General features: G+C 41.3%; 1 protein-coding gene across 1 annotated transcript; it reads right to left on the bottom strand.

Annotated features, from left to right (window-relative positions):
* Positions 1-115: 115 nt before the first annotated feature.
* Positions 116-26,575, bottom strand: LOC134664657 (fatty-acid amide hydrolase 2-A-like). The gene is made up of 11 exons (XM_063521400.1): positions 26,426-26,575; positions 13,751-13,922; positions 12,425-12,650; positions 11,893-12,110; positions 9,064-9,175; positions 7,940-8,118; positions 6,948-7,067; positions 4,006-4,107; positions 3,410-3,577; positions 2,408-2,587; positions 116-1,546 (listed from the first exon to the last, which is right to left on the bottom strand). Exons 2-11 carry the CDS (start codon positions 13,919-13,921, stop codon positions 1,454-1,456), a joined length of 1,569 nt encoding a protein of 522 aa, XP_063377470.1. The 5' UTR covers position 13,922; positions 26,426-26,575; the 3' UTR covers positions 116-1,453.
* Between the last annotated feature and the right edge of the window lie 821 nt (positions 26,576-27,396).

Here is a 27,396-nt window from a genome sequence, read left to right as displayed (position 1 = left end):
GGGGGGAGGGGGCGGTCCGCCCCGAGTGTCATCCATTTAGGGGTGACACCCGACCGTGAACATCAGTAGTGCCACCTATAAAAATTCGTAAAATGAAAGCGATGGAGTAAATCCTGAGCTATTTAACAAAAATTACAATTAGTCTTTTTAAATATATTTTACAATTTTGATTGAATTTTGGGGTGACACCCACAATTTCCGCACCGGGTGCCACCCATGCTAGCTAGGCCACTGGCCGCATGTACTTGTAGCGACGCGATGAAATCGCGGAGTGAATCACGCCTGCATTTGGGAACCTCTTTAGATCTAGAAAACATGAAAGTGATTGACGCAAACTTTATAAAAATCCTTGTACAATCAGTGTACAAACTAAGTAAATACATAAATGAAGTTGAACCCTCAATTAATAGTTGTTTTTGTGATTGCTATATAATAAAGCTGCTTACTGAATAAACAGAAAATATATTACGAATGCCTATGTTCTAAAAAAAAGTACTATCAATACTGACTGCATTACGAACAAAATTAAAATAAATAGTAACATACTGGACAGTACTGAATAATGAACAAGAACATAAAAACGGTACACTATGATAACTCCCAAGTCAAGTGACCCGTTTTCCATTGCTCTTGAAACTCATAACAACTATTTGACAATATTGACATAAGTTACATAAACAATATTTTTTAACAGTCAACATTTTACGCCGCCTAATATATTTTGTCAAAAGGCGTGTATATAAAAAACTAAACTAAAGCCCTTCTTTTACAAGTAAATTAAGAAAATAAATTGAGATCTTATTATTTTCTTAGGTAAGAACAGTAATTTATCTTGTCGAATTATAATAAGTAATAGGGACCGTGCGCGTTGCAGGATCTGCCATCTTGTGGCCTGAATCGGAAACATATGTACACATGTACATTGCCAAAGCAAGTGCTACCATCTACCGTTCTCGTCGGTAGGTTTCCTTGTGCATTAATAGGTTCTGCCATCTTGTGCGCTACATCGGAAGCATAAACGACGCATTTACGCCTCGCGCCAAAAATCTGACGGCTCATATGCTGCTTTCCTAAAGTTCATACACGGGGCCTATAGGCGTAGCGTCCATAAGGTTATCATGAAGATTTTAAACTGAATAGTTGTCAATGCTAATTTATATGCGTTTTTTGTAATACATCACATGTAAGAGGGGCTTTAGCTACGTTTTTTTCTTAATAATAAAATTAAGGTTTATCACGTGGTAAATGCTAGATTTGATAAGTATAGCCTGACAAACCATTTTTGTCAGTAGAATGACGCCAAAGAAAATGTAGCCTTCTATCTCTCATGCAACATTTGAATTTCGCGCCTTTTTCTCCTCACAAATTGGTTTGTCGGGCTATAATAATGATGTATCTTGTAGTTATTCCTTTATTTCCTCGTAGTTGTATTCGCTTTGCCTGCCACCTTGGCCTAGTGTCGAGGATGCCTCCATCCCCCGAAGCCGATCTCCAGTTGTTTAGCGACCGCGATGCACAACCGGTCTTGATTCGGTCCTGCGATCACCTGGAACATAGCGTATATTTAATTATTTACTTGGTTAGAATGATAGATGGAAGGACGGAACCATAAATACATCAGGGACCAGACAACACTTTCCTCGATAAAAGCCTTTCTATGGGCATCCCTTTAAGACGGCTAACCAAATAATTACCAGTTCGAACTGCTGGCCCATTCATTTGACTATCCCTCACCGAAAAACTTACCAAACAATAAAGCTAGCCCTTTGCAATTGCTTACTGATATCCCATATGCTTTACAATCCCTTTATAAGATAAGATAAGATAATAGTTTATTGTATAACTGTGTACAAAGGCTACCCTAACAATTTAGCGCTTTTTATAAAACTTTTCTTTATTGTTTATTAGTTCTAAATACAAGTTTTGTAGCCAGTATTGATTGGCATTTTTACCTTTTACAATCTCTAGTAAAATAGACACTGTCAATTCTGACCGCATCATATATTAAACGATAGCTCGGTATCGGATGCGAAGTAACGTATGTATTATAAACAAGGTAGACGATTGAAATTAACACGCACATATGCTAAAAGGGATACTTTTTATAAGGCTAACCGTTATATATTGCATATTGCTTATATGCAAGTATTGGTGAGCGGGTGACAAGGGTTTTGTAAAGATATTGGGATACCGATTAATCATACGGGCTACCGCTTAGATTTATATTACGACTTTAAAAGCAAAATGAAAGGTACTCGTATTCGTCGGGCAAAGGGTATTGGGGAGTTAAGCCTTATGCAAAACCCACACAAAACCCTTTTGAAGGGATAGCTGGCCGGTCCCTGAAATAGATGATCGGATGGTTGATGAATAGTTGAATGGCTATATGGATGGATGTAGATATTACCTGTATGGCGAGTGGCAGGTCCCCGCACAGCCCCACAGGCACGGCGGTGGCGGGCAGCCCCAGCACGTTGAACAGCATGGTGTAGAGCACCCCCGACGCCCTGGAGAACACCTCGTGGTGGCGGTGAGCAGGGCCAGTGAAGACTGGGTACAGGAATACCCCGTCCGTGCCCAGGGTCCGCTGAAATTAAAAAAAAAACTCAATAACGAGTATAAGGGCTTGGGGCTTACGTTTTTACAAAAACGTACCACTTTGCCGCTAGCCATTAAGATGGCCATTAAGTTTCGTATGAAGATACAAGCAAATTTCGTTCTTATGGTAAGCGAGTAAGTGGTATCTTTTGCTTGAAAACGACACATATGAAGTCAACAAATAACAAAATAAATGCATATTCATTAGATTTAGGTCTTTTTCTTATCATAATAACGACAAAACCCTTAAGGGCCCCCCCACATCTGGCGTCTTTCGAGCGTCGGCGGCGTCGGTCCAGCGCTATGGAAAATGACGTCGCTGCGCAGTTGCGTCGACGCTGCGTCGACGTTGCGTCGACGTCGGCCATAGAATTGTAGACGCCGACGCTCGAAAGACGCCAGACGTGGGGGGGCCCTAACTGATGATTAGTGCTGGGCCTTATACAGGGTGCACAGTACTTAATGGATAACCTTCAAACCACCGATGCACCTTAGGCTGGTCCAGAAAATGCACTTATAGGTCTAGTAAAAGTTTCGTGGGTTTCGAGATAATCGCAGTTCTATCTAAGAAATTAAACTTTCGTGAGACATATTTTTAAAAACATTTAGATCACAACGGTTACACTTATTTATATTTTTAGTCGCTATTGGCGTCATGCACGGAGCACGGAGTGCAGCCGCCGCGAGCACTCGAGCCGGAAGAAGGACCCTCGACGGGCCCGAAACATGTCGCCAATAGCGACTAAAATTAAAAACATTTCTAATGCAAATATTTTTTAAATAATAGATAGGCATAACGATCACAATTTACCGTTATGTGTTCTTTAAGCTTGTCCGCCCTCTCGCAGTAATGGCTCCGCCTATGTTGAGGTATAAATAAGTTGGTTTTGTCTATGAGAGTGAATCCCAGTGCTTGTAGCGAGCGTGTCGCGCCACCGACTATGTGTTTTAGTAGTTCTACTAGGAGGCTGCGTTGACGCTGAAATTGAGAAAAAAAAGGCTATTTTATTTGTCAATAGGTACCGACGGAATCCCCTTTCTAATAAATAAGTATACCAACAAAAACATAAATGTGAAATGCGAGCCAAGTTAAGGATATGTGTCGTTGTTGACTCGCCGACAAAAGAATTGAGATCTATGTGTGTGCCAAGTGTAGAAAATCCTGAAATTATAAAGGATTTGACTTGGCTAATTTTTTAGAAAAGTAACATAGACAATAGCCTAAAAAAAATTTGGTTCTTTCATACATTTTGGCTGGTCCATTTTCTATGGGGGGTAATTTTTTTTAGCGATTTCGCTGTTGGTTCTACAGTAAAAGTTGCTCAGTACAATCCCAAAACCTCTCCCTGGAAACGGGAATGCAGTTATAGCCACCGTGTGTCTATAATTAATATAAATTATACGAACCTTCGGATTAGTCGGATCTTGCAGCATGTTCGGTATATCTTTCATAGAAAAGAATACTGATATTGATAATTCCACCGAGTTTTCCAGCTCTTCAAACTTTTCCTGTAAAAAATGGGGTATTTTAAATAGATGCCACAAATGGGCAAAGGACAGTTAGGTAACTCACACGTATTTCAACACAAACATATTTTTTCCATTTATTTTGGTTTTTAGGGTTCCGTACCCAAAGAGTTAAAACGGGACCTTATTGGCTATTACTAAGACTCTGCTGTCCGTCTGTCTGTTACCAGGCTGTATCTGATGAAGATGAACCGTGATAGCTAGACAGTTGAAATTTTGATAGATGATGTATTTCTGTTGTCGCTAGTTATAACAACAAATACTAAAAACAAAATAAAATTAATATTTAAGTGGAGCTCCCATACAACAAACGTGATTTTTAGTCGTTTTTTGCGTAATGGCACGGAATCCTTCGTGCGCTAGCCCGATTCGCACTTGGCCTGTTTTTCTTGTAATCTTTACTAACCGACGTGCCCGCGATATGCCCTCTGGAGTGCTATGTTTGCTCATTATTGTTTGGCGGAAAGTGCATAAACCCGTCCTCACCTGGCTGACGGTGGCGCCGCACTCCCCTAAGTACCTGGCGACGGCGCGGACGGCCTGCTTGATGCCGCCGTGCACCGGCATCAGCGGTATGGCGTCTGCCGTTTCTGTCATGTGTAACACCTGAAAGTGCATAAAGCCGTCCTCACCTGGCTGACGGCGGCGCCGCACTCCCCTAAGTACCTGGCGACGGCGCGGACGGCCTGCTTGATGCCGCCGTGCACCGGCATCAGCGGTATGGCGTCTGCCGTTTCTGTCATGTGTAACACCTGAAAGTGCATAAAGCCGTCCTCACCTGGCTGACGGCGGCGCCGCACTCCCCTAAGTACCTGGCGACGGCGCGGACGGCCTGCTTGATGCCGCCGTGCACCGGCATCAGCGGTATGGCGTCTGCCGTTTCTGTCATGTGTAACACCTGAAAGTGCATAAAGCCGTCCTCACCTGGCTGACGGCGGCGCCGCACTCCCCTAAGTACCTGGCGACGGCGCGGACGGCCTGCTTGATGCCGCCGTGCACCGGCATCAGCGGTATGGCGTCTGCCGTTTCTGTCATGTGTAACACCTGAAAGTGCATAAAGCCGTCCTCACCTGGCTGACGGCGGCGCCGCACTCCCCTAAGTACCGGGCGGCGGCGCGCACGGCCTGCTTGATGCCGCCGTGCACCGGCATCAGCGGTATGGCGTCTGCCGTTTCTGTCATGTGTAACACCTGAAAGTGCATAAAGCCGTCCTCACCTGGCTGACGGCGGCGCCGCACTCCCCTAAGTACCTGGCGACGGCGCGGACGGCCTGCTTGATGCCGCCGTGCACCGGCATCAGCGGTATGGCGTCTGCCGTTTCTGTCATGTGTAACACCTGAAAGTGCATAAAGCCGTCCTCACCTGGCTGACGGCGGCGCCGCACTCCCCTAAGTACCGGGCGGCGGCGCGCACGGCCTGCTTGATGCCGCCGTGCACCGGCATCAGCGGTATGGCGTCTGCCGTTTCTGTCATGTGTAACACCTGAAAGTGCATAAAGCCGTCCTCACCTGGCTGACGGCGGCGCCGCACTCCCCTAAGTACCTGGCGACGGCGCGGACGGCCTGCTTGATGCCGCCGTGCACCGGCATCAGCGGTATGGCGTCTGCCGTTTCTGTCATGTGTAACACCTGAAAGTGCATAAAGCCGTCCTCACCTGGCTGACGGCGGCGCCGCACTCCCCTAAGTACCTGGCGACGGCGCGGACGGCCTGCTTGATGCCGCCGTGCACCGGCATCAGCGGTATGGCGTCTGCCGTTTCTGTCATGTGTAACACCTGAAAGTGCATAAAGCCGTCCTCACCTGGCTGACGGCGGCGCCGCACTCCCCTAAGTACCTGGCGACGGCGCGGACGGCCTGCTTGATGCCGCCGTGCACCGGCATCAGCGGTATGGCGTCTGCCGTTTCTGTCATGTGTAACACCTGAAAGTGCATAAAGCCGTCCTCACCTGGCTGACGGCGGCGCCGCACTCCCCTAAGTACCGGGCGGCGGCGCGCACGGCCTGCTTGATGCCGCCGTGCACCGGCATCAGCGGTATGGCGTCTGCCGTTTCTGTCATGTGTAACACCTGAAAGTGCATAAAGCCGTCCTCACCTGGCTGACGGCGGCGCCGCACTCCCCTAAGTACCTGGCGACGGCGCGGACGGCCTGCTTGATGCCGCCGTGCACCGGCATCAGCGGTATGGCGTCTGCCGTTTCTGTCATGTGTAACACCTGAAAGTGCATAAAGCCGTCCTCACCTGGCTGACGGCGGCGCCGCACTCCCCTAAGTACCTGGCGACGGCGCGGACGGCCTGCTTGATGCCGCCGTGCACCGGCATCAGCGGTATGGCGTCTGCCGTTTCTGTCATGTGTAACACCTGAAAGTGCATAAAGCCGTCCTCACCTGGCTGACGGCGGCGCCGCACTCCCCTAAGTACCGGGCGGCGGCGCGCACGGCCTGCTTGATGCCGCCGTGCACCGGCATCAGCGGTATGGCGTCTGCCGTTTCTGTCATGTGTAACACCTGAAAGTGCATAAAGCCGTCCTCACCTGGCTGACGGCGGCGCCGCACTCCCCTAAGTACCGGGCGGCGGCGCGCACGGCCTGCTTGATGCCGCCGTGCACCGGCATCAGCGGTATGGCGTCTGCCGTTTCTGTCATGTGTAACACCTGAAAGTGCATAAAGCCGTCCTCACCTGGCTGACGGCGGCGCCGCACTCCCCTAAGTACCGGGCGGCGGCGCGCACGGCCTGCTTGATGCCGCCGTGCACCGGCATCAGCGGTATGGCGTCTGCCGTTTCTGTCATGTGTAACACCTGAAAGTGCATAAAGCCGTCCTCACCTGGCTGACGGCGGCGCCGCACTCCCCTAAGTACCGGGCGGCGGCGCGCACGGCCTGCTTGATGCCGCCGTGCACCGGCAGCAGCGGCATGGCGTCTGTCGCTTCCGTCATGTATAACACCTGAAACCAATAACACGTGTTATAGGCGAAATATGTAAGCCAATTTTCGCTTTTAGAGTGATTCGCTAGTAACTGGCCACTCCAAACTAAAAATGAATTCTATACACCTATAAACAATTCACTTTAGTATAAGGTTTCAATAACTGGCCACCTTATACTATACTAGCAACCGAAACACTAATTTGATGTATTCAAAAGGTACTTAAATACTCTAAAGGCGTAAACCGAGAGAATTGAAAATGGTAATTGGGTACCTTCCAATACTTAAAATAAATTATTTCACACCATGCACGAAATAAAGCACCAGATAATTATTAGAAAAACATAGATAGCGGTTATTTTTAAACATAACTTATATTTAATAAATCGGATGGAAGTATAAAAAGTGGGTGAGTTAACTGTAACGTCACTACACAGTTTTCATATAAATTCCATATTAGCAAATTTTTGACAAAGTTTTGACAGGTCCAAAAAAGAATCTGATTTGACTAATATGAAAGTAGCCAAGTGGTATAGTTCGTAGGTTCGTAACTGAGCCCGAGCTAATCCTATTGTCTATTGTTAAGTAAAACCGCTCGTGCCACGTGCCACCACCACCTGCATAAAAACCTGCGTACTTCGGTTACTGAGTGCCGGCGAGTCGAACTCTACAGAACCAGTCTAAAATGTGTCATCGAGATGCGTAACAAAGGCGCGTTATCGGAGAGCGCAACTACACTGGTTTTTTGAGCGTTGGACTAGCCTGCGCTCAGGTGCCAAATAGAATAAGGATGACCCATTTTTGCAGGTAAGTAGCACGTGCGGTTTTACTTAACAATAGACAATAGGATTAGCCGCCGGGCTCAGTTACGAATCTACGAACTATACCCCACCTTAAGCTTATTAATATCCACTGGCTCGTCCAATCTGAACTTGCTTCTGTTTTCTCCAGCCATTATGTTGAGGAGGAGGGGTAAATCTTCTGCTTTTCTCGTCATGGGCCCGACTGTCAGGAATTTGGGGTAGTTCTCGTCATTCAGGGTGGGGATGTGGCCTTCTATTGGGATGATGCCTGTAACAATGAAGGTTGATAGATAGGTAAGCACCGTATTTGAAAAAATTAGGGTGACTGTTATAGTTATAGGTTTTTTTTTTTTATTATGCATGGGTTTACTCATGGCCACAGACTAGCCGAGGCGTAGACGTGGCCTACGATGGAGCGAGCTCGCCCAGAAGGTGCCTGTTCACTCTTGATTTGAAGGTTGCCGGGTTATAAGAGCACGGAAATAAAGACGCCGGCAAGGAATTCCATTCCTTGGCAGTGCGCATAAGGAAAGTAGAAGTAAGGTCTTTTGTAATTGGCCTTTCCAAACAAATCAGAAAGAAACAAGCGAAAAGAAGTCTCATTGGTAGGAGTGGCCAATTACAGTGTCCCAATAAATATAGCTGTCATCCTGCCATATTAATACCATACTCTTCGAAATCCTTGAACGGGGGCAGTGTAATGAAAACTGGCCAAGCCAAATCTAACCTACTTTAAGATCTGACATTTTTTTTAAAAATAACAGCAATTGTTATAGGTATCCAATAAAGCAAAGAAATAGAGTTTAATACTTGTTTATAATGTTATTTTGGTCCTATAAATACATATTTGGATTTTGCATAGAACTTGGCACTCATTTAGATCTCCATTCTTTTTGCGGCGAACCCCACAGCCAAGCATAATTTTTGTATTGAACTTGGCTCTCCTTTTTTACATTTATGTTTTTGGTGGGATAGTATTATCTGAGGGACATACTTTTTATAAAACCTTTCAGCTGTTTTGCTTGATGGGTTGATGAAGGAACAAAGATAAAAGCATACAAACTTCCACAATAACATTAGTATAACCTCTAGCCGCCCATACGTCAAACCTTGCCAAGCAAAAAGAAATACTATTTTGTCAACACAAAGTTCAAATTAGAATGGAACAGGAGATCTTTTTATAGGGCTCTGGGCGGCTAGAGGATAAAATTACCTGGTGTAGGCTTATGTCCAAAAACGCCACAGAACGCAGCCGGCAGCCGAATGGAGCCAGCGATATCTGAAGCCACGCTGAATACCGATGCACCGCACGCCAGCAGAGCGCCCTGAAATGAGGTTAATATCAGAGGTATCGCAGATTATAAGAGGTTCCAACTGTCAGAATAAATAAATAAATATTATTATAGGACAATTTTACATACATCAATCTAGTCCCACGGTAAGCTCAATAAGGCAGAAAACCCAAGAAAGTCTCTAGTGTGGTTTGATTCTTGGGATTTGGCAGATCTAATGCCAAGTTTTTATAACGATTGTAGCGCGACATTTGCGTTAAGCTTTGCGAGTTTATCCTCGTCATAATAGGATAAAAAATTAATTCATTTAACAAAAATATTCCTAGTACTAATCCTTGTAAGTATATGGATATATATAACCCTGTTATTAAAATGACATTTCGATTGGTTAATTTACTCGTACTAACAGAAATATCAGATCAGGCGGACAAATTTGGGAAATCAGACTGTTATTTTCAATATTTTTCATACGCTAAACATGTAGGTACATATATTGAAGTCTATGATGTTGTTATGCGACACTGATGTCTAACTATATAGGTACATAGGTATATTGAAGTTACACTTAGGTAATGTTTGCGCCCATGTTTGACCTTTGCTTTGGTCAGGTGTTTGCACTAACCGTGTCTACTTAGGAACGGAGTGAGCGCAGTAAAAGAAGTTTGTCGTATAAAGTATCTGTCTATTAAATTAGCACGTAGCGCGTGGAAAAAATACCTACTGTAGGTACTAGCGTCTTTGTTTGTTAGATAATTTTATTACAATATAATAGTCTACCTCGGTAATGTAATAGTCTATGCTTGGAGTTTCTCTACGTGATCGAATCAGAAATGAGGAGATCCGTAGACGAACTAAAGTCACCGACATAGCCCACCGGATTAGCAAGCTGAAGTGGCAATGGGCAGGCCACATTGCACGCAGAGAAGATGGCCGATGGGGTCGAAAAGTGCTCGAGTGGAGACCACGGACTAGCAAGCGCAGCGTAGGACGTCCACCCACAAGATGGACAGACGACCTTGTTAAGGTCGCCGGAAGACGCTGGATGCGGGTCGCTTCCAACCGGCACGTATGGGGGTCCAAGGGGGAGGCCTATGTTCTGCAGTGGACGTTTTATGGCTGAGATGATGATGATGAATAGTCTACCTATTGAATTGAGTAGTGTACTTACTAAACAGTCAAATCAGTAAACTTAATTAATTTTGTATCAGGCAGAAACGACTGCGAACGATTATATTAAATAAATAAATATTGGGGACATCTTACACAGAGCTACCAAGACCTTACCCAGACAATACAGCAAATATTTCCAACATATGAGCCTTTTTGTTTCGAAGCTTTTTTTTTTTTATAAAGCCTATAAGGTGTCCCACTGCTGGGCAAAGGCCTCACCCCTACCCAGCAGTTTCGAAGCTTAAATCAGTAAAAGTTTATAAAATGTCGGAACTTCGATGAATTCGATTTAACGACATCTGTGCTGCGAAACAATTTATAAGACTACGACAGTACGAGTACAGGCGAGTTCATAAATATGTATACATTTTTTATCTTATTCCAATGGCTTAAAGTGAAGAAACGTAAACATGTATTTATGAACGCGACTGTACCCAAGAGTACGAGTATACGAAGTATAACAATATAAAAAAAAAAACAAAAGAAAAAACACAATGACAGAAAAAACACCCCCAACAGAAAGCTTCAAGAAAAATAAACAGCCACGTAACCAAGCGAGGTCGTTTTTCGTAGGTAAGTTATAAGTGAACAAACAGGCCATTTAGCGTCCGGGCCACACAATGGGCATTCAAACAGGCGTTTAGGCGGCCTCCTGGCAGCTTTGCGGACGTGACATTTCCTTATGCATTGATGGCTTCATGTTATATAATGGAAATTGGTTGTAAACGGGCAGATTGCAAGACCTAGACCTTGTTCGTAGCAGTCTTGGAAGAATTTTTAGTGGTAAGTATCTAAACTAATCTTTAGTTAGTTAAGGCATTTGTTTGACACTTCTTTGTTTGACCAGACTGTCTATTTGCATTCCGCTTTCGTCGATTTTACCCTTCCACCAAACATTATTACCTAAAAGCCTCTAAAATCAGTATACAAGTCGCCATTTTCTTGCCCAGGTGAACATGTAACACTGGTTACTGTCAAACCTAGCAACACTATCGCTTTTTAAAATCACTGTAGGGAGCGTGCGCGTTCGTAATTACATCTTGGGGCCTAAAACTTTACGTTGAGAATTCACGTCAATGAGAACGTACTGCCCGCAGTCCACGCGCGCTCCTTTACGCTTTGAAAGATCTGCCATTTTATGTCCTAAAATTAAAACTTGATATTCACACTTCGCCCCAATAGAAAGGGGCCCTGACATACACTTGTTTACCTCTCCACCTGATGGCGTATGGCTAACACAACATTATTATTAGTCGTCCCGTTGAGCAGATTAGTCATCGCCCATGCAAGAGAGAGTTATGGAGTATTGAATACTAGAAGCGGTACAGCACCGCCTTCCTTCATTATTCTGATAGCATGTCGATCATAATCACTCTCACCTCTCCACCCGAAGATCCGCCCGGCGTATGGCTAACACAATAAGGATTATTCGTCGTCCCGTTGCGCAGGTTACTCGTCTCCCATCCAAGGCAGAGTTCTGGAGTATTGGATACTAGTAGCTTATGGCTTCGCTGTTCCAACTAACTATCCGCCTGCTATGTCCCACTCTAACTAATGTCTTCAATAATGTGTGTACTCACCTCACCACCCGACGATCCGCCCGGCGTATGGCTAATACAATAAGGATTATTCGTCGTCCCGTTGAGCAGGTTAGTCGTCTCCCACCCAAGGCAGAGTTCTGGAGTATTAGACACTAGTAGCGGTATGGCACCAGCTTCTTTGACCAGTCTGACGGCCGCGCCGTCCGTCGTGGCACGGCTCCCGGCGTTCTCCAGGCAGCCAACAGAGTTTGACATACCTGGTAAAGTATAATGATTAATTAGCTTTTTTTACTACGGACTCTAGGCTTCAATGACAAACTGGAACAGTCGAGATGAGGTTAGGGAGATTCAAAGTCTAATCTTGTTTTGCCATCCCAATGCTAAGAGCAAATGCAAGTAACTAAAAGCATGAATTAATTTTGTTACCTCATGCTCTTTTGCTTTGGGTTGTAGTTGAGAAAATTTTGGATTCCTAACTAAAGTTCTGTCCCGTCTTCCATCTAATCCATCTGGCGAAATCACTTGTCGCCTACAACGATAATGATTATATTCACTTTATCATTCAACTAACCAGCAAGAGAGCAGCTCTCTTTAACCGTAAAAGGAACGCCCAGCAGCGGTTTCTTCTGGAAGATCTCTTGAGACTTCCCATTTCTTCTCGCCTCTTCTATCTGTCGGTCCACCTCCTTTGCTTCCGCGAGAGCTGATGCATACCTCTCGCCGACTACGGCGTTGAGGATCGGATTCACCTCTTTGACACGCTCGATGAAAGCTGTCACTAGTTCTTGACTTGTCATCTGAAAATTGAGTTGGTATGAATGGTAATGGTTTGCTAGAAGGAAGCCTAATCATAACAACCAGACCCATGTTCTACGTATATGAATTGTGAACTTTAGTTAGATTAAATATAAATAAAACTCTTATTCACCACAGTGTAATGGTAATGGCCCATTATATATAAACGGCCGTAAGTACCTTTTTTTTTAAGTTAACTTAGAAGTTTGATTTTTTCACAGCTTCAAGGGACCATAAACTCGAGTATATAGTTTAAATTTCAACTCGATACTTCCACGCGTTTCCGATATAAAGGGTCTTGACAGACAGACGGACGGATAGACAGACGGACGGACGCGGACAACAAAGTGATCCTATAAGGGTTCCGTTTTTTTTCTTTTGAGGTTCTCTGATGGCTGCCTATTTTGTACTTTTTAGGGTCGGAACCCTAGAGAAGAATGGCGGCAGGTTGTGAAGCTGTCACAGATAGCTGAAATTGTAACCACACCTACTGTACACCTATTGTTTTTATCGTCAGACAATAAGTATGAATTATGAATGTTCTGGGACATTCTATCTATATATGAGCTGTCCTGTCCCATACAAAAATGCATTTTGTTTCGAATATTAGGTACTTACATTATAATTATTTTACGGAGCATTTATTACATCCACCGTGACAGAAAAAAAACTCCTATAACTGCAAATCTTCAGAAAATTCAAGTTTGTACGAGACAACGGTAGACAATTTCGTGGAATGCTCCAGTTGTTTATTTATTTATCTACCATAGCTAGCCTAGGTCGGCAGCTCTACGAAGTTGTTTGTGCTTTGGGACGAAAAGAACATAATTCTTATGTTTGAGACACAGCTAAAGAAGAAAGTAAATCACACAAAAGAGGCTTTATGTTGAAGATTGGACGGTCAACAGCTATATAATGGTAACATTCCATTTCTAACCGCAGCTGCACTACCGGTACTGAACGCGTCGCTGTCATTGTCAATTTCTATAGTAAAATTGACAGTAGTGCAGCTGTCGTTGGAAATGGAATGTTACCCTAAGTCGTAGTAAGTCGTCGTAGTCGTAGCTTGCAGAAAACTTGTATTTTGAATATTTGCCTTTACCTCTCCATCTCTGACGGCTCGGGCTAGGTCGGCGGCGCTTCGAAGGTGCAAGGGTTTCGGTGGAGGCACCCGCAGCTTCGGGCCACGGGCGGACGCCAGCCAGAACAGAGGGTGCAGAAGGAAGTTTATCAGACGAAGGATCACGCCCACTATCCGCACGCCTACTTCCATCCTGCGAAACAAATTAACATTGTCAAAACTGAGTGGACGCTCAGACAGAGAGACAAGCTGGCCGTGTGCGCTGCATCACTCAAACTGGATGCAGTTTAAACACTCTGCTAAAAATCCTTGGAAGCTCGACGCTGCACACGCGGCCAGTACGGATATGATGGTAGTTCTTGTCTACGTAACAGCGTGATAAAACGGTGTCCGTCACTTTCTATGCCACGGTGTTAAACAGTGACAGTTATTACACGTGAATAAAGATGGATAAAGCCATCCATAATACTCCGGCAGATGGGCCCAGCATGTAGCCGCATACTTAAATACAAATACAAATACAAATTCTTTATTTGCCAGAATACAGTGAATATGTAGATGGTGACTTAAAATTAGTAGTACAGTGTACTCTACTCACAATTGAGCATGCAAAACTTATAATAGGTACATAATGTCATGCGATCAAATTAAATAATTGAAATAGCAGAAACCACAATAAAATAAATTACAAATCATTAAGTCAATCAAGCTGGATAAATTATTCTGAGACATTTAAAATTACATACAATTAGTCAACATCATACTCGTATTCGTCATTATTCATATTCAAGAATTCACTTATGGAGTAAAAGCATTTATTTAATAGCCATTTAGATAGTAATTTTTTAAACTGGTTAGGCGTGCAATTTCTTAAATCGCTCGGTAACTTATTATAGACTTGAATACCCATACAGTACGCATTATGCCTATATATTTGGGTCTTAGCAAGAGGTAAGTGCAGCCGTGTTCTATGTCGTGTTGACCTTGGGAAGACCTGGGCATGGGTAGGGAAGATATTAGGATGCTTATGAACAAACAGTGCCATCTCTTTGATGTACATGCATGGTAAAGGCAGGATTCTAGTTGATTGAAATAAGGGTCTGCATGGCTCCAAGTAGTGGGTGTTGCATACTGCTCTTAGACACTTCTTTTGAATTATAAAAGCCTTTTGCATATCTACGGAGTTGCCCCAGATTATTAATCCGTAACTCAACATGGAAGATACATAGCCGTGATAAGCTGTCAACGCGATTTGCTTTGAGCACGTAGTACTGAGTCTTCGCAGAGCATATACATATTTTTGAAGTTTCGCACAAATGTCCGAAACGTGAACTTTCCAATTACAAAATTGGTCAATAGTGACACCAAGGAACTTAGTGCTAAATACTTCTTCCACATGTTCGTTGCCATGTTGAATATTTAAACATATACTACTGCTTTTTGGGGTCTTAAATTGCATTACATGGGTCTTATTAACATTAATTTTCAATTTATTATTATTTAACCAACTAACTACATTTGCAAGAGCATCATTTATGTCATCATTAAAATTTAAAATGTCATTAGCCTTAATTATTAAAGTAGTGTCATCCGCAAACATAATGCAACTATGGCCAACATGGTCAGGTAAATCGTTTATATACAATAAAAAGAGTAATGGGCCAAGTATGCTTCCTTGTGGTACACCATTTCGGTTATACATAAACTCTGAGCGTGTCACTATTTGCTCCATGTTTTTGAGATCAATGTGGGTTAATTCAGTGCACTGCTGTCTATCCGATAAATAGCTTCTTAACCAGCTATGTGCATTTCCTCTGACACCGTAACTCTGTAGCTTATGCAGTAAAATGGAGTGGTTTACAAAATCAAATGCCTTACTTAAGTCTAAAAATATGGCTGCCACTGGAACCTTTTCGTTTAACGATTCAGTTATAAGTTTTATAAGGTTGAAGCATGCCAATGTGGTCGAGCTGCCCTTTCGGAATCCATATTGGTTATTGTTTAAAATGTTATTCGAGTTTAGAAAAGACATTAACCGAATATGCATAGCTTTTTCAAGAACCTTCGAAATTATGGGTATGAGTGCGATAGGTCTATAGTTATTTAAACACTCTTTATCGCCTTTTTTAAAAAAAGGTTTAACAATAGACATTTTTAATCTTTCGGGAAAACAACCTTCTACGAACGACAAATTTATAATGTGTGTTAATGGTCTTACAATGTGCTTAGCACACAACTTTATCACTCTAGTGCTAACGTTGTCTATGCCAGTCGCATTGCTTGCATTTAATGATAAAATAATTTTATGTGTATCATCAAAGCTAAGCGGACTAAGATATATTGTCTTTTGAGAATGTATATTTAAGCGGGGATAGTTAATGTCAATATTATTTACTGGATTATTATTATTATTAATGAAAAATTTATTGAAGTGATTTGCTATGTCAAGTTGATTAAAATATTTTATTTGGTCTTTTTCTATGCACTCTATACTTTTTACTTGAGAAGATGAAGTTTCGTTAATAATTTGCCAAATTGCTTTCGATTTACATTTTGCTGTCATGAGACATTTCTTATTATACAACTGCTGCGATTTATTGATGCACCTTCTCAGTATTTTAGTATATTGATTATACTCCGATTTATTTGTAGACTTGTGTGATTTTTCTTGTATGTACCTTAGATATAGCCTCTTTTTATTGGCACATGCACGTCGCAAGCCTTTCGTCAGCCATCTGTTGTTTGACCGTTTATTTTTTACTTTAACTCTTACGTAAGGGAAACATAATTCATTGAACATACAGAGCATATCGTAAAATTCATCGAAGGCTTCGTTGGTGTCATATTTATAGAGAACTTCGGAGAAGGAGAGTGATGCCATGCAGTCTGCAAATTTTTGCAGATTATCCGGACTGTAATCTCTTTTCGTAATGTAACGTAATGTTTTCGCATGTACGTTTTTTACACTAAATGAAATAAACTGAGCTGTCTCATGATCTGAAAGTGCTAGTGGAAGAATATAGGAATTAACTTTTTTTATGTTACTAGCAATTTGATCCAGGCAAGATTCGCCTCGCGTAGGTACATTTATGTGAGTTTCAAAATTGTAGTTTTTAAGAAGGTTCTGAAAATCCCGGATATTTTTGTCCTCTTTTAAAATATTGAGATTCCAATCTCCGCTTAAGATAACTTTATGGTTCCTGTATTTTTTATTTAAATGATATACAAGTGCCTCCAGCTGTAGTAAGAACTGCTTTACGTATACGTATTTGGGCACACGGTAAATATTTACAACTATGAGTTTGTGATCAACTAACTCAATACCGGTGCATTCAAAGATGCTGGGTACACTCAGATCTTTGCATACTTGGAGCGCTTTAACACATATATCTTTAGCTACTAATATAGATGACCCACCCCTTTTCTGTTTTTGACGGCAAAAAGAAGAGGCTAACTTGTAATTTTTAAGTTTCAGATTTTCTTCAGTCCCTTTTTGCATAAATGTTTCGCTCAAGCATATTACATCTATACGTCTATTACTCCGCATTAGGTTGTCTAGGGTGATCTCTATAAAATCTAGCTTATTTAAAACGCCCTGAATATTTTGATGCATTATGGTAAAGTTTTCCAAGTTCTCGAAAAAACTTATCGTGAGATGGTAGATCCTGATAAGAACTGTGCGTATTATCCGGATCAACTGTATAATTTTCAATTGTCTTCATGAGGTTGCATACATCCCGAAATATTGTAGTGAGTCCACGTGCATTGACGTTACCAGATTCTTTTGAAAACATAGTATGGTCCAAATTCCTGTTCGAGTCTAGAATATATGCATACTCATGTGATAAATTATCCATATATAACAGTTTATTAAAATGTTGTACTCTTGAATTGAAAAGCGTTGCGTTTTGACTTGACTTAAAAGTAGGTAGGCATATGATGACATTTGTATCTTTAAAGGATCTTAGAACTCCACACTATCGCCTTTTTAGCGTTATTAGCGTGTACTCAGCGCTATGGAAAATGGTGTCGCGGGGCAGTTGCACCAACGTTACGACGAGGAGCATCGTGACTTCGATTTCGGTAAAGACTGGGACAAAAAGTCAAAACTTGATTGGGAGTTGGGACCTATGCACTACACGTTATATACTCGTAGTTGTGCCGTTCTCGAGAATGTTCTCCGTTTTGTATGGAAATGGAACGTTCCCCGTACAAAACGGAAAACTTTCTCGAGAACGGCACAACTATCTTACGTGTTGATCGTCGGTCGTCAGGACTAGGAGGAATTCGCATACATCTATCGTGAGGAGATTGCATAAATCTGCAAAAACCTTCAAAACATTGACACGTATGAGGGCGTCGCCATTAGTAGAGTTCGTTCAGCTGATATGTTGATAATAAAGGGATATAACTGAACTATAATGAGCCCAGAACTTATACCAACCGTCAGCCAAAATTAGGATTACAATATGTAAGTAAGTGTAAGATGTCCCCAATATTTATTATTATTTATTATTATTTTCTCTGATCCGAGTCTATAAAATTTTGCTGTCATATATTGAAATGCTGGTTCAAATGCTCCAGTTACCAAGTTAGGTTAGTGAGCCAAACCAAATATTATGTCAGAATTATTTAACCACATTAGCCGCTGGCTGCGGCGGGTAAACCAATTATTTGGCTCTTAACCGAATTGGGTTGTGCCGCGGGATTGAAAGGTAAACTGCAAAACTATCAGTGAATTAATAATGAATAAGGTCTGGAAATTTTGGATTAAATTTCAAACATTTCCCAGCATCTTGCCACACTAGGGACTAAAAATATACACGAAAAAGGCTCAGATTAAATTCTAGGTAAAGTTATAGGTACTTAAAATGATTACCTGTCTTTGGGCTTTTCCTCAGGGTAAAAAGAAATCAGTACCTACAGACCAGATCTTACCGAAGTAAAACCCAGATAGTCACAAGATTAAACGTCATAACCGTTAGCGTGAAAAACCTTAAAATCCTAGTATTATCCAAACCATGTGGCCATCATCATTAGAACGACAGAGTCTAAGATTTTGATTGTCACGCAATATGAAAAATTGTAATCGAATATGCACCCTAATTTAGGTTGATAATGCGGTTAAACTATCCTGAATTTCGTGACTAAATTTAAAATGGTGTACCCAACTAGGACTTTGCAACTATAGTATCCTACAGCAGACTTAAGATCCTACAACAGGAGTGGTCATTTCTCCATACAAACGTACTCGACTGTTTCCTCCGTGGGTTTTGATGCTAGAGTAATGATTTTTTCAACACAGATTAATATTGTCAATATCTGTGTCGGACCGTTTAGCTTTTTTTAATATTTTTGTTTTTTAAGGCGCTAGAACCCTTCAAAAATGGCCAAAATGGCCTCATTGACTATGCCGCAATGAGAGACGTAATATTCAAAACTGATATCAATTAGCCAAAAAAGCTAAACGGTCCGACACAGACAATTTCATAATCATTTAGATTTCCAAATTTGGTTACAATTGGTTAAGTTTTGGAGGAGGAAACAGTCGAGTACGAAACCTCGATTTTTGAGATTTTTACGCAGGATTTTTCGCCTTGTCCTTATCGCAATAGTTTTAGGAGCCGCTTCCGTTAGCGAGACGGGTATATTCACCTAAAATATTTAAAACTCGGCTCCTGTTTCGTCTTTCCCCTTACTTAATGCATGTGATAGTAAATATTTGTTTTAGTTCGAACTTTAAAAGCTGTCAATTGCGGTTGAATATCATATCCGCCATATATATGGCACCGTAAGCAGTAAGGGGTTAAACTAGCAGGAAAACTTCGATGAAAAGTCAAGTACTATTTAAATATGAATTCTTTACTAAATACCTACTTTTGAATGAGTTATTGACCACTTCAACCTTGGTAAATTCATAATTCAATGGTCTTACTTTATTGCGCAAATAGGAGAGTAAACATCATGACACGATCGTAATTTGTATTTACTTACAAACTCAGAAAAGCCTAGACACGTTAATCTTTATTTATACCATGGAATTAAGGTTTAGTTTAGCTTGGCCTTGTCATTCTTTAGCACTCTTCGACTATCGCGAAAATGTGTGATCTTTGATTAGCTTAGTGACATATTATATGTACAGATATGTCGGACAGTACAGATATGTCCGTCAGATAATTCTGGTGGACAAATCAATGTATGAAGAAGGATGGGCGAGCTAATAAGACATGGCCGTCGTCTTTAGGTCAAAAAGTTTGGAGACATTTGCTCTTAACCAATTAAATTGGAGAGCTGTACTCTCCATACAAAGTGACACAAACACCAAACAAGTGCGAGTCGGACTCGCCCGCCGAGGGGTCCGTATTTTTTAGTATTTGTTGTAACAGAAATACTTCATCTGTGAAAATTTCAACTGTCTATTAGCTATAACGGTTACTGAGATACAGCCTGGTGACAGACGGACGGACAGACAGACGGACGGACGGACAGACGGACGGACAGACAGACAGTGGAGTCTTAGTAATAGGGTCCCGTTTTTACCCTTTGGATACGGAACCCTAAAAAGAAGCTAAAGCACCACTAGAGACTTTAGAAGTCAATTGTACTTCTATTTACCAGTCAATGCGTGTGCTGCGCCGAATAGTACAAATATAGCGTTCACCAAATTTAGTATTCCAAGGCTAACTATTAAAAAGTCGTATGTCAACCACTTATTCCCTGACAAACTTAACTCTATTCCAATATGCTAAAGATTCAGTTTCCATTGTATAGCGAACGTCGCGATATAGGCTCGTGAAAGTTATCCTTAGAGGATTTGCCAAGCAAGTTACTGATGTTGCATTGTGATGCTCTTTGGGATTGGGATGGTTACTAGTTTATCATACCGGACGTGCATAGGTTCTTACGTAAGATGGCCCAGTGAATAAGGGATTAGAAATAAGTGCAGTATCTGAATAAGTAATATTAGTAATCATTTAGTATTTAAGACGAAAATGGACGACCGCGCGAAATCGCCTTTCCATACAAATGTAGTCGTCATTTTCCCCTCTGGATATTATTACGAAATACATTATTACAAAGTATTTTGACACAATTTGATAACAATGGGATCTAACGAAGGAGTCGTTTGTTTTAATTTTAAATACCTTTTTGTAGCAAAGTTCCAACGGAGGTCGATCCAATGCGTGCGTGCGCTCAGTAATGGTGGAATTACCCTAGATACGTTGGATATACCTGCCCCGTATATTCCGTAATATATCAGCGCCCCGATATGTGTACTAATGGCATGTCTACATCGGGTCGGATAAAAACGGTATCGAGTATAGTATGAAATAAATAGGGGTGTGCTAACGCTTAACCCCTTTCATATAGCTATAGTTATGTATAGTTAAGTAATAATACTAATAGTATAGGTATGACGATAGGTACATGTATGTATAAAAAAATTTAGGTATGTAAATAGATAGAACATGAGCATATATTACAATAAATAATATAACGATTGTTTCACAGATTTTATGATCTTTTAAGCATAAAATTGATATATTGTTACCCGTGCTATACAGGGTATTACTAAGACAGATATTTCCATTTGCAGAACAATGGCACATTTGATAGGTTCAACGTATAACTATGGCCGACACGAGCAAATTGCGACTCTTTGTTGCGGTCTATTTCTCGTTTGCCGCGCAGAAGGATTCCAATCGTTTGCAGAGCACAGGGGGGTTAGCCAAAATGACAATCGTTGATAGAAAACGCCAATCGAAACTTGAATAATGTATGAAAATATTCACGAGACTTTTTTATGTATTAGGAAGCAAATGAGCAGACGAGCCACCTGATGGGAAGCAGTCATCGCCGCTCATGGACATAAGCAACATCAGAAGTGCCAATTATGCGTTGCCAACCTTTGAGAACCCTAAATATGTACCTGATTACTGAAGAACCGCAGTTTCCCTTGTGCTAATATGACAAGGGAAACACCTCAGAAGGTAGCTCATTCCATAACTTGCACGTTTTGGGCAGAAATGAGCAACTTTTGTCGCATCCTCGCATCTGTCATCCCGATCCCGATACATTTTTAGGGTTCCGTACCCAAAGGGTAAAACGGGACCCTATTACTAAGACTTCGCTGTCCGTCCGTCCGTCCGTCCGTCCGTCTGTCACCAGGCTGTATCTCACGAACCGTGATAGCTAGACAGTTGAAATTTTCACAGATGATGTATTTCTGTTGCCGCTATAACAACAAATACTAAAAACAGAATAAAATAAAGATTTAAATGGGGCTCCCATACAACAAACGTGATTTTTGACCAAAGTTAAGCAACGTCGGGAGGGGTCAGTACTTGGATGGGTGAACTTTTTTTTTTGTTTTTTTTTTTGCATTATGGTACGGAACCCTTCGTGCGCGAGTCCGACTCGCACTTGCCCGGTTTTATATTTGTTTAACGTTTACGATCGTAAACCCCACTGCCAGCGGGCTTTTTCGTAAACGATCTTCAGAACTCGATACGCCCAAGCTCTTAACCATTGCGAATACAGACTAGGCCGGTACAGGAAAACCAATTCAGGAGTCAAATGAGTTCGTGACAATGATTGTGTGTAACAATTCGTCATAAAACATTGTTTATCTGCTAAAATGCTCGTTCTCGAGAATCGCAATCAAGTGCAATAAGTCTTGTAGTAAAATTAAAATGTATTACCTAAGCGTAAGAAAAGTGCAAAGTGTAGAAAAAGACTTCTTATGACTCTAAAGAACTTCGTTGGTAGAGGAATAATAACAGGACTTCGTATAAGAATCGGTTAGACCTGAAAGTTTCAAGGGTTTCAAAGTACTGACTACCAACTAAACAATTTCACCACGTGGTGGCCACTGACGAGCCTTCCAACAGTCCAAATAGCGTGGCTGCAATCCAAAATCGGTCAGTGAATGTCTAAAACGTACAATGTTTAATATTAGGATGCCGTCCATTTGGATGAATCCATTGTAACGGCATCCATTTGGAAGGCTCGTCAGTGGCCTGCTTTACGTCCGCTGACGTGAGACTTGCGCCGGTCTCGGAACCTGCATGATGGTTTTAAGTTTTTAACAGCGACGGAATGTGGACGAAATCACGAACTAATAGGGCTGGAATCACATTGTGTATTTTATTTATCAGGCAAAATCGGCAAAGCATGTTTTGTGAATAAAATTGCAAGGAAGGCTGTTTTCTTATTTATCCGATATTCGAATAGTGAACAGAAACAGCACGTTTCGCACGTCTTGTCGCGACTATTGGCGGGACTACAGTCACCATCAGATATATCGGAGCGGCCAAGGTGTTCACAATATCTGAACAAGCACTCTAACGCCTTGACAATAGAGACGTGCTCAAATATGCAACTGTACCTGTATTATGTCAAGTTGCGTGACTTGTGACATGATATGTAAGACGTGCAGGGGTGACTGGAGAAGTCGAGAGCTCTGGAAGAATATCTTAAAAAGATCTCAACATTCTAAACTTGATTTGACATCCTAACATATATCCTACATAGAACCTAAATGGTAGTGCGCTGTATGGTTTCAGATGAATTTCCTTCTTCGAACGCTCCAGCTGTATGTACTCCCAGTTCAGGTTTAGCGAGGGTCTATATCAGAATGGAGACATCGAGTTCCCCAAAAAAGTAGTGCACAATATCTAGAGGGTGAACAAAGCGCATTAGTATACTAAAAATATCGAAACAGATCAGCCTGTACGAGTACCTGTATTGAGATGCTGTACGACTGATATCAAATTAATATTAAATCAGGATCAAATATAAAGTTTGAATGTTTGAGCGCCAAAGAGTCCAAAGACGCTCACGGCTACCGTTGAATAATAACCTTGTTACATTCCAATAAGGTTTACTATTGGTTGTTACATGACTTACATAAAATAGACGTAGCGTTCAAAGAGTACACGAACGGGAATAACTTCAATAACTGCCCTAGCCTAGGGCAGGGGTCGGCAAACCGCGGCTCGCCAGCCACATACGGCTCTTTGAAGTTACAATTGCGGCTCTTTAAGCCACACTTGTTCTTAGATCACTGAAAACAACACTTGAGGCTCTCTGCGAACTACATATTATAGCTGATTTTTGCTTTATTTGGCGCTTCTCAAAAGTTTGCCGACCCCTGCCCTAGGCCAATGATACCAGTAGGTTGAAGGGCCTCGGTACAGACGCGATCGATTGAGGTCTGCGGGTCGTCATCCTTGCACTACAGTCCAAACTATAGTAGCCGCAATACCAACTGGCGACTGAGGTCCTAATGCCATCTCTTTCATCCTTGTTTGGTCTTAAAAGGGTAAAGGAGATAGCATTATGACCTCAGTCGCAAATTGGTATTGCGGTGAGTATAAAACAAACGCCTCAGCTGATGAAACTTTGTGTGGAAAACCTGATATAATAGTTTTTGCTCCTGTCTTATTTACCTTGTCTGGCCTGGCCGCCACTTGCCTTTCATGATACTTTGCTTTCTCTCTCTATCTATATCTCTGAAAATATATGTCTCAAACCCTGAGTAGAGGGGACAAAATAGGGAAAATATTGTCAGTTACACGTACGAATTATTACCTAATTATAATGTACCTACAGTATAACGTGCAATAATGTTACTCTTCGAAGGCCGCAACATTATGTGACACGCTGTTATGGCTCCAAAAATATATCGTGTCAGATATTTTTGCGGTCTTCTTTGAGTAACATACTCGTATTATTGCAGGGTGACGACTGTACTTGGGACATCAGTCAGCGGCAAATGCAGCTAAACTGTTGAGGTGATGAAAATGAGCTCTACGCATGATTGTTGCTAAGAAAATGCATTTAGGACATCTGACCTGCTAAGCCACTTCTGATGCTGATTGTACTAAATCTGACTGATTTCTGACGTATGATCTGTACAGTTGCCTCCAGAAGCTCACGAACTAAATTGACATGCGTTTGACAAATAAAATGATACCAGGAATAGCAAATAAAAAAAAGTCAGGGGTATATGTCGATAAAATGATATCGACACAAACGATTCGATACAAATCGTTGTATGAATGTGACGAGAAAAGTGGTTGATTCGATTGTAAGATTGTGACGTTACCAATCAAATCAGGAGGTGCGGATGTGAAACTGACAAATTTCAATGTTAAGACGAAACAGGAGTTGAGTTTTAAATATTTTAGGTAAATATACCCATCTCGCTAACGGAAGCGGCTCCTAAAACTAGTGCGATGAGGACAAGGTGAAAAATCCTGCGTAAAAACCTCAAAAATCGAGGTTTCGTACTCGACTGTTTGCTCCTCCAAAACTTAACCAATCGTAACCAAATTTGGAAATCGAAATGAGTATGAAATTATCTGTGCCGGACCGTTTTGCTTTTTTGGCTAATTGATTTCAGTTTTCAATACTACGCCTCTCATTGCGGCATAGTCAATGAGGCCATTTTGGCCATTTTTGAAAGGCTCTAGCGCCTTAAAAAACAAAAATATCAAAAAAAGCAAAACGGTCCGACACAGATATTGACAATATTAATCTGTGTTGAAAAAACCATTGCTCTAGCATCAAAACCCACGGAGGAAACAGTCGAGTACGTTTGTATGGAGATATGACCACCCCTGTTGGCTTTTAATATGCAGGTTTGGGGGCAAGTTGTTTCAAGAGCTGCGGTTGTCGCCATAAATCTAAAATTGATTATTTAATTTTTATACAATTGACCGGTAGATGAGATTGATCGATAATTAAAGTTAGACCAAGAAAATTCTGCAGCGAATTTGATAGCCCACGCAATGCAACTGTTATTTAATACGTCATAATTTCATAGAATTTTGACGTTTAAAATAATACTTGCACTGCGTGGGCTATTAAAATCGCTGCAGACTTTTTTTGGTCTAACTGTATTTAAATTCTGACCTAATTGTCAACTTGAATGTCCAGTTTAGGGACTGGTCTTCTTTACAATCGAAGCAATAGGGATCACCGAGATGATTTAATTTTTACGTCCACACCACACAAAATCTTATCTTATTTCCCCGTCTGGATCGGCCTTATTTGTATTTTGAGCCAAAATCACTGTTTCTATATTATCACCTATAACTTGTTACTCTAGCTGTGAGTTTTCCTAACAAATAAAATAAAATAAATATAATAAAATATTTATTTAAATATCTACAATATGTTTATCCAATATCCTTGTATCTATTACTATAAAATTGCACAATTTTCAAAATACCAAGTAAAATTTGTAAAATAATTTAAATTAAGTACTTAAAAATACATTTTAACTGAACGCGCAACAGAAGCGCCGCTAGCGGTGAATTCTCGCGATATTCTCTAATTCAAACTTTTTTGAAAATATCGATATGAACAGCACTGGCCAAACTGTGGTATCATTTGTGCACATTGACCTGTCAATTTAGTTCGCGAGATTCTGGAGGCAACCTTAGGTAGATAATGCAAATAACGAAGTAAGCATTAAAATTAAAAACAAACTAAGGTGTTTTGTAGTTTTTTGTTTGATAATAATGCTTACTTCCTCCAATAGGTAACCTGTCTCTTGCGACAATATTATTAGGTAAGGCATTTTAATTAATAACTGTCATTAAGTACAAGTGCAATATTAATTATAGTTTCAATTACCCAAACTAAAGACACGAAGTTAATGCAAACAAACAATACCAGTTTACTTACTTGTTCCAATATTCCAAATTTAAACTTGCACAGCGACAAAAATACTGGCCGCAAAGACAAACACAAAAGCGCGCGAAAAAGGAAAAAGGCGGGAAACGAAACGCGGGACCGAAGCGGACGGTTCGGTGTCGGGGCAAAGACTAACGCGCCATACAGCCATTCGCCACTCGCAATATGTACTGATCTCGTGAATACTAAAATCTACAAACTTCATTACCTACGTCTACCTATTACCGAAACGGAACCAATACCGATAATACGATAAATAAATAAAAATATCGTCATTGTAGCAAGTCACGCTTTTCGATCAATTGAAGATTTTATTTGCCAATTGCTGAACAGAGATAGGATCAGAGTCCCTCCAGGAAAGGAACAATTAAAGTATTGTTCTATTTGTTCTCATATACCTACTCGTATATGTAACACATAATTCAAAGCCCAAATTTTAAATTGTAAAAAAAATGTCGTACCGCGAAAGACGTCTAATAAATTTGAGTGTGGTCTAAGAACCTGTGTCCTTTGTCCATGGAATATTCTTTACATACCGTGTCCAAAAAATGTGTCCCTGTGGTCCCTGTGACTTTCAGTTTTTCAAGGATTATTAGCCTGTAAAATGTTAGTTTTCATAGATTTAATCACTTACATAAAATTTATAACCGCGACTTCGCGACTAAATGCCGAAAAAACACAAAGGGCCAACATAACCATTTCCACAGCATTGTCTATGATCTGTATTATCATATTTTCATAATTTATATACGAATATTTAAGCGAGTTAGCGCTTGTTTTATTCAAATTGGAAACATTTATTCAGCGAGTGAGACACAAAGGACTTGGCAATAAGATCGCGAGCTGATTGGTTTGAGCAAGCTTGTCGAGCGGCAATGTTTTGGCTTTGTTCAACTAATAAAATACGTAAACGTATGATAAGTACCTATTCCTTTTCCTTTTTAGGGTTCCGTAGCCAAATG

The sequence above is a fragment of the Cydia fagiglandana genome, chromosome 5 (assembly GCF_963556715.1).
Source record: "Cydia fagiglandana chromosome 5, ilCydFagi1.1, whole genome shotgun sequence".
NCBI classification, from domain to species: Eukaryota; Metazoa; Arthropoda; class Insecta; order Lepidoptera; family Tortricidae; genus Cydia; species Cydia fagiglandana.
This window is presented reverse-complemented; position numbering and strand designations above follow the sequence as displayed.

Coding starts and splice junctions, on each gene's coding strand:
- LOC134664657 (XM_063521400.1), bottom strand. CDS start 13,921: ATGGAAGTAGGCGTGCGGATAGTGGGCGTGATCCTTCGTCTGATAAAC. Junction 4,108..6,947: donor GCGGCGCCGCCGTCAGCCAG/GTGAGGACGGCT, acceptor CATTTTTTACAG/GAAAAGTTTGAAGAGCTGGA. Junction 1,547..2,407: donor ACCTGCCACTCGCCATACAG/GTAATATCTACA, acceptor GCTATGTTCCAG/GTGATCGCAGGACCGAATCA.